Here is a 12,810-nt window from a genome sequence, read left to right as displayed (position 1 = left end):
CCAATTGCAGGGGCATGAGACTGCATCAGGTCTGGGGGCAGTGTGATGTCTCTTCAGCTCAGGCTTCTGGGATCCACAAGACAACTGTGTGCTTCTTTGTGAGTGATGTAGGGTGTCTGCAGTGGTTGCAAGAACTATTTGAGTTCTCAGTGGTGCCTCTAGTTCCAGTGGACAGGGCAGACAGTGGTGGTGGCCAGAGCCTATGATGTGCCTACATTTGGCTCTGGGGGTCAGCTTCAGGTGCCTGTGTTGTGGAAGGAGCTGGTTGCCACATACATATAGTGGTGGGAGCTAAGGCAGGCAGCAAGGGCTGGGGCTAACTGCAGGTGCAATGATAGTTGCAGGGGCTCTGGTTGTTGATGTGTACTACCACGAGTGCTCAGTCTCACCGTAAGTACATAGTAGTGGAGGCTGGTGACTGTGATTGGGCTGGGGGATTGCAGGTGCAAAGCTGGAGGGTCTCGCTGCAGGTGCATGTGATGGTGCAAGCCAGTGACAGAGACTGGGCCTTCAGGCCAACAAGCAGCTGCAGGGGCCCTGGCTGTAGGTGTGCTCTCCCACGGCTACACTGTTTCTTCCTGGATGTGCATAGGCAGTGGAGGCTGGTGACAGGCGTCAGGTGGGCAGCATGCAAGTGCATAACTGGAGAGGCTAGCCCCATGGTAATGGAGGTATAGGCTGGAGTCTTGCACTCCTGCATCCATAGAGGCCTGAACTGACTGCTAATGTGATTTCTGGGCTCCAGAGGGGCTGGGGAGGGAGGAGGTTGGGAGAGACACAGGTGGCTGGCATCAGCGAATGTGAATATATGTAGGGTGAAAACTAAAGAAATCTGCAGGGGTCCTGTGGCAGCTGTGGTGGCCGTTGGTTCCTTCTGCAGTGGTAAAAGCTGCTGAGTTTATCTGTAGAGCAGGGCACTGTAAACCATGCTCACTTTCTCTGCATGACTGCTATTGGTAGCCTCTGCTTTTCTTTCTTGTTCCAAGCTCTGTACATCTCTTTGTACAGTGCTCCAGAAGGCTAGGGAAGCGTTGCTTACCCCGCTCTTCTTTCTCAGAAAAGGAACTCTTTTCTAGCTGGGGAATTTCCTCTTGGCTTTGAGCAATTTCTGTTTAGGAGATGGGATGACACAGGCAAAATGAAGCTGTCTTCCTTCCTTTTTTGTGCAGTTACTCTGAGTTTTTTTGTTCCACTGTGTTGCTGAAAGTCTCATAAGTAGACTCCAGAACTCTCCTAGAGCTGTTTCGTTCATGGAAAGCTGTCTAATTGTTGATGTTTGTGGGAGGATGGAGGCTGGGGGGTCTCCCATGCTGCCATTTTGCTTGATGTCACTCTCTTCTCTTGACTTTAGAGTCTGCTGTTAATCATGATTATTGTACCCTTCAAAGTGGTTTTAGAAAGCCATACTTTTATTATAGCAGCAGCAGCAGCAGCGGCAGTACTGTCTTCTTGAGTGCTTACTTGGTGGCAGGTTCTGTGCTAAGTTCTTTTACAACCATTCTAAGCAATGGGTATTAGTACTGCATTTTGCCCAGAAGGAAACTGAAGCCCAGAGAAGTTGTTACTTCCTCAAGATCACAGTGCTAATAAGTGCCAGAGCAAGGTTTAGAACCCAAGTTGTTTGACCCAAAGCCCATGTGCTTAACCATTCAGCTAAATTGCCTTTACTTTTATCTGGTAAAGGGAATTGTTAAAAAAGATAGGTAATCATTATTTGCTGTTATTAAAAATAAAAATGTAGTGAGGGGGCTGGCCTGGTGGCGCAGCAGTTAGGTTCGCACATTCTGCTTCGGCAGCCCGGGGTTCTCCAGTTCAGATCCTGGGTGTGGACCTTTGTACCGCTTGTAAAGCCACACTGTGGCAGGCGTCCCACATATAAAGTAGAGGAAGATGGGCATGGATGTTAGCTCAGGGCCAGTCTTCCCCAGCAAAAAGAGGAGGATTGGCGGCAGATGTTAGCTCAGGGCTAATCTTCCTCAAAAAAATAAAATAAATAAAAATGTGGTGAGGTATAATATCCTAGAACAAGAGATGGAGAAATCTGGTACAAAGATAATTAGGAGAATTATTATCTAGTTAAACAGATTTTCAAAGGGTACAGATTTGTGAATTCATGTCACCCTATAGAAGAATACAGGTGTGATTGCCAAATGGCTTATTCTCAGCTGTTTCCTCTTAGATATTTCATTGGCTGCATGAAGTTAGAGACATAGATCCCAAACCTGGCTCATCACTGGAATCACCTGTGGAGCATAAACATTGCAGTTTCTGGGGCCCTTCCTGAGATTCCAGGACGGATCCCTAGGATTTGTAATTTTGAGCAGCCTTTTGGATAATTCTGATGGTCACTGTTAGAGCCTGTTCACCCAAGCGTACTTGGTATATGGTGGGCAGGTTCAATGACGGAATCCAAGTTCAGAAAAATCTTGATGTGATGCAGTTGGATCAAAAATATGGATGTGATGGATATGCTTAATTTAACAAAACTAGATTTGCAGAGTAGAAAAAAAGTATGTATGAAAGGTGCTGTAGATCTGGAGTTTCAAATACGTACACACACACATTGGGGTGAAGTTTTGTTTCTCTTGAATGCTGCCATTGGTGGTTACATTACAAACATGTAATAGTATTTCCTGTACAATTCTCTTAACTGGAAATTTGATTTGGTTGACTAAAGATCTTATATCATGGCCATGATAGGAAGGAGTCTGGCATCGATTCAGGGTTCTTTTTCCAAACTCCCTCCATCCTCCACACCAGTTGAGAATCATAGCCCATTGAGCCATCGTTACTGATGGTAGTGAAAGTTGAAAACCTTTGATTGGACGGTACAGAATCCATAGTCTTTGCCCTAGAAAAGGAGCCACATATTTTACTCTACTCATGAGGTCATTATTATCACCCTGTGGCCAAACAAGGGTCAGTTTCTACATGATTTCCCAAACAATCCATGAAGATCACCTTTTATTTAGGACTTTCCTTCTCATTCTTTTCTTACCTACTTTTTGGGTTATAGTAAAGATATTTTCTGGATTTTCTTTCTTAAAAATTGTTTATTTTATTTTGGTGTAGATTTATGTACCAAAAACACATTTAATACTTCCTTGTTTTAGAAAAACTGTTACACACGGTTTTTGTTTATGTCCTTTCTTTCCCGCCAGTAAATATATGCAATCTTATTGTGTGCCAGGCATTGTGCTAGGCATTGGGGTACAGTGGTGAGTAAAACAGCTATAGTGCCTGTTCTCAGTTAAGAGATTCATTTATGATGAAGATGGGGAAGCAGTACCTGAATAAAATAGATAAAAATGCTGTGGAAGAAACAAAAAATAGGTTGACATGGAGTATAGCATGAGGAGACCTATTTTTAGATAGGATAGCTGGGGAAAGCTATGCAGAGGGGACATTTGAGGTGAGAGTTGAAGCATTGTGTAAAGAGAGAACATCTACCAAGGTCTTGAGATGGGGTGGGGAGGAGCTGGCTTAGAACTGAGATAAGATCAGGGTGAACCTAAGTTGAGGAGAGAGAGAGAGAAAGGGGAGGGGAGATAGATATGCAGGTCCTTACTGATTGTAGTGTAAGGTGTTTTTATTTTAAGTGCAGTAAACCAGCACTGGATTGTAAGAAAGGTGCAGCATCTGAGTAGGGCATGGTTGAAAGATGTGGATATGGGAAGTCGGTTAAGAGGCTCCTGTACTAGCCTAGGAGAGGTTGTTGGTGGGTTGGACCAGTATGGTAGCAGTTGAAAGGGAGAGAGTACCTCCAAAATACTTAATCAGCGATACTTGTATTTTGGAGGTAGGATAAAAAGCGCTCAGACATAGGTTGGATGTGTAAGTAGAGTGAGGAAGGAGGAAGAATCAGTTATGCCACCAAGATTTTGAGAGTGACCAACTATCTGGAGACTAAAGCTACTTACTGAAGACCTAAAGACTTCAGAAGGCTTTTTTGGAAAGGTGTTTTTTGGACTTAAGTTTGAAACCCAAGTTGAAAAGTCAGGTAGTCATTTGGATATATGGGTCTGTTTTTCAGAGAAGAGATTTCAGTTGGAGATATAAATATGGGAGATAACAGTACAAAAAATGGAACTTAAACCATAGAGTGGATAAGAGAATTTAAGACAGTATAGAGAAGGTAGAGGGCTTAGGAGCTAACCTTGAGGCCCTCCATCATTTAGATATTGGGGAGAGAAGGAAATTCATAAATAGTTGGCAGGCGGAAAACCAAGAGTATATTGTGCTGGGAATGAATGAAGAAAATATTTCCGGGAGGAAGGAGTGGTCCTCTGTGCCAAATGCTCCTTGAGGTGATAAATTTAAGGATGAGGGTAGTGTTTGCCCATTGGGCTTGACAACATGGGAGCCTCTGGGGACCTTCCAAGGGCAGTTTTGGTGCAGTGTTGGGCAGAGGAGCAAATGGGAATTTGTAAGGAAAGGGGATAATGAATATAGACTGTTGATAATCCCTGTATGTCTGTGAGGGGGACGGGGCCCTGGAAGGCAACGTGGGGCTGAGGGACGCACTGACGTTTGATTTATTTTTTTAGATAGGATATAATGTTAAGTTGAACTGTAGCAAATTGGTGACATTTGACTATTTTTGACTTCCGAGAATGGCAGTTTCGTATAGTTTGACCTAATAGAACATGGTATGTTATACTATTGAGAATGAGTTACTTTTAGGAGAGTTTGATGAAGCAGTGTTGAGAGGGTTTAACCACAAGAGTACAGCCTTTGAGCAGTTGAGAGAGAATGGGATTGGAGCTCACCAGCAGAGTGTTTGCCTTTGAAGTGGGGAGAGGGGAAGGCACACGTTTTTTCAATTGTAACAGGAAGGAAGAAGAAGATGTGCAGTTTCAGCTATGCGTCAGTGATCATAGTGATACCAATCCCAGTGGCTAGTGTTTTACCTGGGCAAATAATTACATAGTAAGTTCTAGCATTTATCTGTAGATGTACATTGATTGATTTTGTTCATAAGGCTGAGTGGTACTGATCCTATTTTCCCTTCTGGTAGGCTCTAAATTTTCTCTCTCAAAAGTCTTTGATACCAATGATTTTTTTTGCTCACTTTTTCTCTTTCATCAAAAGCAGAGTAAATCAAATATCATGGCCTCCTTCCCCATTCAGCAGTGCAGCACCGTGGCCTCCCTATAGCACTGATTAGCAAATCAAAGAATAAAGTGGTTTTCTCACAAGTGATTTTCTTGCCCTACAGAAAATTGTCTTTTTCAATATTACCATCAGTATTCTTTGACTTGTCAGCATAATTGAAACATTATCTATGATTTCTGTTACTTTAATGCAGACCACGAGTACATCCTTTTAAGGTTATACCACTCTCCTCTGTCGTGTGTCTAGAATTTTCTTATGAGGTGTGTGTATTTCAAAAACTTCAGCTGTTTGGAGGGAGACTTTATTCCACTGCATAATATAGTTTAAAAAATGATTTTCATTATACCATTATGCTGACGTATCTCTAGGCCGCAATTTTCTCCATGGACTTAATTCAGTACAGAATTCCAGGTACTGATCATTAATTGTATCTTTAAAGCTTCAATGAGATTGAAAGTCACTTTAGTGCCTGCAGGATCCTTTTTTATGAAACATCCGTCTCTTGTAATGTTTACTTTGAATAATACTCTCATCCATGGGTTATGGAACCAGGGCCATAGTAAGAATATTCCCATAAGGAAGCCGCTTTCTCACTGTGTGTTTGTTGAGCTATAGGCAGCTTTGCTGTGTGCATGGCTTCAAAATTATCTTTTCCTGAAAGTATAGAAAGATCTGGAGAAATGCAGGCGCCCATGTAATTGATTTATACACTGTAAGTGTCCGATAAAACATGTAGCATCTTTAAAAGCTCTAGGATGGTGGTATTTTAGACTAAGCTAAGGTTTTCTTTTATGAAAGTGTGCAGCTTTACTACAGGCAAGATGAGTCAACATGTTCTAATTCTGCTTGAGATCCGAGGAACTTGATTTACTGTTACCTGCTGCGGTAGAAATTGCAAGCATCTCTGAAGTATACTTGTATCTTCAGTATTGAAAATGTTCAACAGAACTCATCAGAAGTGATTTCAAAGAGCTGCAGTCTGTGGTGTTGTGATAATGAGTGAAGAAAAGTTTTTCCCTTATTTCAGACAGCCTTTGATGGCATGTCTGTTTAGGAAAATAAATACAGGTTAGTCAGCTGTGCACCTGACGCTCAAATCGTTTTAGCTTCTTTGTGTGAACTTTGGGTTATGCCAGGGGATCCACTTTGGTCTTTCCACTGAGAACCACTCAGCCAACATCGATGTGAGCTCATCAAGAAGGATTTATAGTGTAATCCTGCTCAACAGCTTTGCTGACCTGGAATCTGCATGGTTCAACTAGCTTTTCTTTGAGCCCTGAACTAGTGTTGCACTGATCCATCAGTTTCTTTTGCTTTGCCATTTCTAGTTGTGAACAGATCCATGTTCTCTTTCTTGCTTTTCATTAGGGGAAATGGGGCTTGTCTTGCAGGATAAGTTCTGTGCTAAAACCTTGCACTTCCTGTTTCTGTATACATTGATAAACAGGCTTCAGAGTTCTGCCCTGTGGAGAACATACCTGGTCATTCTAGAGGTGACAGTTGCCTTAAAGGACTATAGTTTTGACATGCAGGGGGCAATTTCTGTCACGTGTGTCCAAGAAGAGAGGCCTGTGAGTGCATCTTTCAGGTCTGAGGAGCTACATGGCCGTCTTGTGCTCCTCGTCTCTCCAACAGGGCTTTGGGTATTCATCCTCAGTGTTGTCTCTCCCCAACACTTCCCAAGATAATTTGCTGCTGATTTGCTTCTAATTTTGGCTACTTTTTTTCTTATTCCAGAATATCTTCCCTAGTCCCTTCAGACTACTGTCAGTTTTCACACAGTTTGTTGAAATGGCCATCTCTTGGTAGATAGCAGTCTGTTGACTTCTCTCCCCTTGACCTGGCCAGTAGGAGTAGATTCCTTGTTTCTGTTGACCTCCCCATTACAAAACCAACAACTATTCATAACAAACTAAAGAGGAATATAAATACCCATAATTGGTCTTTACCATCTCAATTATGGCTTTCCATATGTATTTTTTCAAAAGGAGATCATGTCAAACATACTATTTTTTCTCATACATACTATTTTTGTACTGCTTTTTCTCCACTGTATCTCCTGAAAGTACTTTCTCATATATTTTTCTTTTCTTTTCTTCTTTTTTTTGGTGAGGAAGATTGGCCCTGAGCTAACATCTGTTGTCAGTCTTCCTCTTTTTGCTTGAGGAAGATTGGCCTTGAGCTAACATCTGTGCCAGTCTTCCTCTATTTTGTATGTGGGATGCTGCCACAGCATGACTTGATGAGTGATGTTCAGGTCTGTACCTGGGATCTGAACCCATGAACCCCAGGCCACCAAAGTGGAGCCTGGGAACTTAACCACTACACTGCTGGGCCGGCTCCCATATATCTCTATTTTTTAAAAATTTATAATTCTAAAATTTCAGTGACTGAAAACGATTCCATGGTATTAGATATACCATAGGACCAGTCCTTTACTTTTGGACATTTAGGTGTTTTCTCTTTTCACTTTTGTGTTCCTATTATTTACTGGTGATAGAATTTTTGTTTCTGGTCGTTCAGAGTTATTTGTTCACTATGCATATAATTATTTTATTAAACCTTAATGTGGACTTTTTGGGGCACGGGGGTAGGCTATTGCTAGTTACAATGTCACCTTGTGTGTTCAGACAGGAACTTATATCTTATGCGTATCTGCCTTCCCAGCATGTAGCATTATACCTGGCACAGTGGGTGTTGACTAGAGAATTATTGTTGATTTCCAGAAATAAGAGGACCATTTGACAAATATATAAGTATTTACTGTGTATTTGGAACGCGGGGTATAGGAGTGAACAAGACAAAGATTGTTCTTGCTTTCATAAGCTGAGGTATTATTCTGTAAAACAAGGTTTATTTTAGAGAGATGGCAGGCCTCTTAACGTGAGGGTCAATTCAGAAACCTAAGTCACACAGTATAGTAGAAGCAGTCTAACTGACTTAACAGTGTGGTTACTTAGGAGATGTTCCGCCAGTCTTTTTCATGCATATGGCTAATTAAGAGTTGATTAATTGATTTTTCTATAGATGAGAGTTCTTATTTACGATTGTCCACTAGTACTACCAATTAAGATGGAATGATCTTTTTCAGGTTCATACCTTTTTTTAATTTTTTAATTTTTAATTTTATTATTTTTTTGAGGAAGATTAGCCCTGAGCTAACATCTGCCACCAATCCTCCTCTTTTTGCTGAGGAAGACTGGTCCTGAGCTAACATCTGTACCCATCTTTCTCTACTTTGTATGTGGGACGCCTGCCACATCATGGCTTGCCAAGCGGTGCCATGTCGGCAACCGGGATCCGAACCAGCGAACCCTGGGCTGCCAAAGCGGAACATGCGAACGTAACCGCTGCACCATGGGTCAGCTCCCAGGTTCATACCTTTTGACCCTTATGAGTAACTAGAATCAATTATACCTAAATTAAAAATTTCAAACCTGGATATAATATGCTGTGTATTTAGTGATTTTGGAGACTCAAAGGACTTTTAGGGCTGGGTTTGGTGTAATAGGAAATATATCCCAAAATACAAATATTTTTGGTCTTTTTGTTGCGCATTCTAAAATATGATTAAACAAAGATTTCAGCCATGGAGATTTTCTGCTATAAATTGGTGTTTCAACCCTGCCAGCTATTCATGCTTTCTGTGATCCCACTTATAAAAGTGGAAAGTGAAGGGTGAGTGGCTGCCCTCTTGGGCAGGCACATAATTTAAAAAAAAATGTGTGTGCCTCAGCAGAGCTATATTAGAGTTTCATATGGCTGCCTTTTTCTTTTTTATTGTAGGGCCAACTCTCAATGTTGCAAGAAAAAATAGACCATTTGGAGCGCTTGCTAGCTGAGAATAATGAGATCATCTCAAATATTAGAGACTCGGTTATCAATTTGAGTGAGTCTGTGGAGGATGGTCCGAAAAGTTCACGAGGTGGTTTCGGCCAAGGTGCTGGCTCACCTCTTCTGCCATCAAAACTGTCACTTGAAGTCAACCCTGAAGATTGTCTGTTTGCTTCACAAAGTGGAAGTCAGAAATCAGATGTGCAGGTAATGTATACATTCGTTAATAATTACTGGGCTTTGTTGTTTTTGATCTGGTATCTGTTCTTAGTAAATCACTTAAACTCTCTGGATCCTAGTTTCTGTTTTGTAAAGTGATTTGATTAGTCACTTGATCATTAATGTTCTTTTCAGTGATAAAATTCCACAATTCTGTGTTTCTCCCATTTTTCTTGTTATTTCATACTTTATGAATATGGCCTTTTTTGTATGCTTCTTAGGTCTTATTTTCTATAGTAGCTGAAGACCTTTCAAGCTTTAAATTTGGCCAAAGAGATTTTCTTACCTTTCTTTGGAGATTACAAGAAAAGCCCTACTCTTATTGTATATTTATAAAAATAATAGGTTTCACACAATGCAGAGTTTTATTATTTTTTGCTGAATATCTCTTTGTGAGAGGGAGGGGAAATATTCTAGAGCTTTGCTGTCCAGTATGGAAGCCACTGTCCACATGTCGCTCCTAAGCACTTGAAATGTGGCTGGTTTGAATTGAGATGTGCTCTAAGTATAATATACACACAGAGTGTTGAAAACTTAGTATCAAAAAACAGTGCGAAATATTCATTTTTATATTGATTACATCTTGAGATGGTAATATTTTGAATATATTGGGTTAAACAAAATATGTCATTAAGATTAATTTCACCTATTTCATTTTACTAGAAAATTTAAGATTGTGTATTTGGCTTGCATTATGTTTCTCTCTGATAGCACTATCTTAGGGGGTTATGGAGTTGGAAACCAGGGCAGAAAGGACTTCTGTGTTTCTTAAACTTGAGGTGTGTCACTCATATTTGCTCTGTTCTGCAAATTAGCAGAGAGCTGTGTTTAACCTTGTACTTGAGACGAGAAACTGCAACTTGGTGAGAGAACCCCAATGGGTGAATATTTTAAAGTAGAGTAAAATGAGTTGGCTCTGGCTTTGCTTCAGAGTAGAAGTTTTCACTGACTCCTAGGGACAGAGAACATGATATGATCTTGAAGCATGGCTCACAGGCCAAGTCGGAAGCTGGGGACAGTGGGGCTGGTCTGGCCTTGTGCCTGTGACCTTATCAGCTAGTGTGTGGCCAGGTTCACGTAGGATCAGAATCCTGGGCTTTGAAGGGATAGCTGTTTCTGTGAAGCTTGGCTATGTTTAGGTTTTAATTAGGTATCTTTTAAAGGGGAACAACAGAATTTTTTTTTTGTCTAAATCTGGGCTGGATAGAGAGAAGCTGCCCAGCAGCCATGGAGGGCAGGTAGAGTGAGGCAGCAGGGCGCTGGGAGAGCTGCAGGGCCAAAGAAAGAATTGGAAGGAATAGCAGAAACTGCGAACACATCCTTCTGTCCAGCTGGTTCCCAAGGATTTGTTGACTCAGTATTTTATTTTATGTTTAAAGTCATAAATTCCTAAGTGAGAGATACATAAAGTTCTTTGGATTCACTTGTATATAATTTGCTTGATATCTTTAAAAAATTTGTTATAACCCATGTATACATTAGGATGTGATTTTTACATAATTTAAATTTTACTGAACGGGAGTTGTGTTCTTTTTTATATTTAGTATTATAGAGAGAAAGAGGAATAAAACTGTTCTTTTTTTGGCAATATTTTTTCCTTTGTGTCCAAATAAATTATTACCTAGAAGGAGTACTCCAATGGAAACTTAGAAAACATTTGAACACTTAAAAGCTAAATCTCAGTTTAAAAAAAAATCTTCCATTTTTCAATGATTACGCCTAGTTGACCCTGGTATAGTGTTATTCTTAAAATAAAAAAGGTAAACGTAGCATATGCTGAATGAAAGAATAGCTATAGGTGCATTTCCATTCAGATACAGATTTTAAAATGTATGAGATTGATTACAAAATAAAGGCATCTCACAAATAAAGTAAAAAATAATTTACAGTACTGTGTTTGAAAATACTGCATATTTGGTCATAATCAAATTCTATCAGGAAATTTTTTGTTTGCCGTACAGTTCCTACCAATTTCTATTACATTGTATTGGAAGTAAAGCAGGGGAAGAAGGAATTGAATGAGATTGTTTTTTATGAGAAGCAGATTGGGGAGGGGATTATCAGTATAGTTATATAACACAAGTAGCATTTTAAGCCTTTGAATGGTGATTAAATGATTTCTGCTTTAAACTCTTCAGTTAATGCCTACAAAAATAATTTTATCTTGTGAATATATATGCAGAGTACAGCAATGAGTAGTTTTGAGGCAATATTTTCAAACATTAGTTTAAATTAATAATGGTTATACATAGTTAAACTTACTCTCTTTTTTTTTTCTTTTATATTTTTAGATGTTGGATGTTTACAGTCTAATACCTTTTGACAATCCAGATGGTGGAGTTTGGAAGCAAGGATTTGACATTACCTATCAAAATAATGAATGGGATACCAAGCCTCTTCAAGTCTTTGTGGTGCCTCATTCCCATAATGACCCAGGTAAAGTTTGCATTTCAAAAAAACTAGAGGTTATTAAGCCCTTGTATGCACAGAGTATTTTCATGAGAATGTGGTAGAGCCCACTTCTCAAATTTTTGAGACATTATTCTCTGACTTTTAACAATAACATATTTCTTTTATATGTCATTATATTTTGAGTTCTCATTTTATCAATTTATGTGCCATTCAAGAATAGTACTTGTGCAGTATGAAAGAGTAATAGACACGAGAAGGTCTTAGCTTTCGGGGACAAAAAGTTGTCTGCATTTAAGGTACTGACTGCATTTTAATTGCTTCTTGTAAAATATTGTATGGAAGAATTATTTTGTGTCCGTAAACTCTACATTTAAAAAGGCAGAGTGCTCATGGGAAAGTTTGAATCTTTAAAATGGAGAAGCAGTATAAAGTGGTTAAGAGCCTTGGTGTCCGGCAGACAGGGGTGTGAGTCCCAACCCCAGCAGTGTTAGACAACTTTAGGCAAGTTACTTGATCCAAGACTAAGGTTTTTGCCTGGTGGCATCAGGATCATGTATCCACTTCATAGGGTGAAATGGAAAGGCATGGTGCATGGCCCGACAGTACCTGCTATCGTTATTGTTGTTGTTATTTCATATTATGATTTCTGTTATTTACTGGGGCCAGAGATCTTCCCCCCAAGGTAAGGGGAAATTGCTAAAATTATAATGGGAAATATGATTTCAATGTGTATACTTGTTAGTATATTGGGCACAGAGTAAATGCCCAATGAATTTGATTGCAGGATGTTTTTTGGAATGTTCTTCCAAAGACTTCTTTTGAAGCACTTACTTACCCTTCTATTTGTTTTCTAAGATTCTCAATTTCATCATTTCTGTCAGAGGCACCACTACTCACCTAGTGCTTTGAAGGCTTTTTCTTTAGTCCCTACATTGCTATCTCCTACTTATATTCTTTCCCACTAGTTTATTGGCATGTATTCCTTTCTTTCTGTTTCTAAAGCAGCAGAATTTGTTACTTTGTCTGGACACCTGATTTGGTGAAAGTTGTGTGTATATGTGCTGCTTTTGGGTGTGAGAGGTATTTGGGGAGATAGCCTGCATGTTGAAATGTTTGAATTTCCAAAATACTTAAATATTTAGAATGCACAGAGGTATAAAATATATGAAATCAATATTGCTCTGGAAATTGGTGAACAGTTTGCACACATCAGCTTCTGACTTGGTTTCT

At 39.8% G+C, this 12,810-nt stretch overlaps 1 protein-coding gene across 1 annotated transcript in view; it reads left to right on the top strand.

Annotated features, from left to right (window-relative positions):
- MAN2A1 (mannosidase alpha class 2A member 1) overlaps positions 1 to 12,810 on the top strand; it is a 169,354-nt gene that overhangs the window by 19,413 nt on the left and 137,131 nt on the right. Inside the window, exons 2-3 of the mRNA XM_046666313.1 lie at positions 8,902 to 9,156; positions 11,460 to 11,604. Of these exons, the coding sequence (XP_046522269.1) occupies positions 8,902 to 9,156; positions 11,460 to 11,604 (400 nt within the window). The remainder of the gene's footprint in view (positions 1 to 8,901; positions 9,157 to 11,459; positions 11,605 to 12,810) is intronic.

The sequence above is a fragment of the Equus quagga genome, chromosome 7 (genome assembly GCF_021613505.1).
Source record: "Equus quagga isolate Etosha38 chromosome 7, UCLA_HA_Equagga_1.0, whole genome shotgun sequence".
Classification (NCBI taxonomy): Eukaryota; Metazoa; Chordata; class Mammalia; order Perissodactyla; family Equidae; genus Equus; species Equus quagga.
This window is presented reverse-complemented; position numbering and strand designations above follow the sequence as displayed.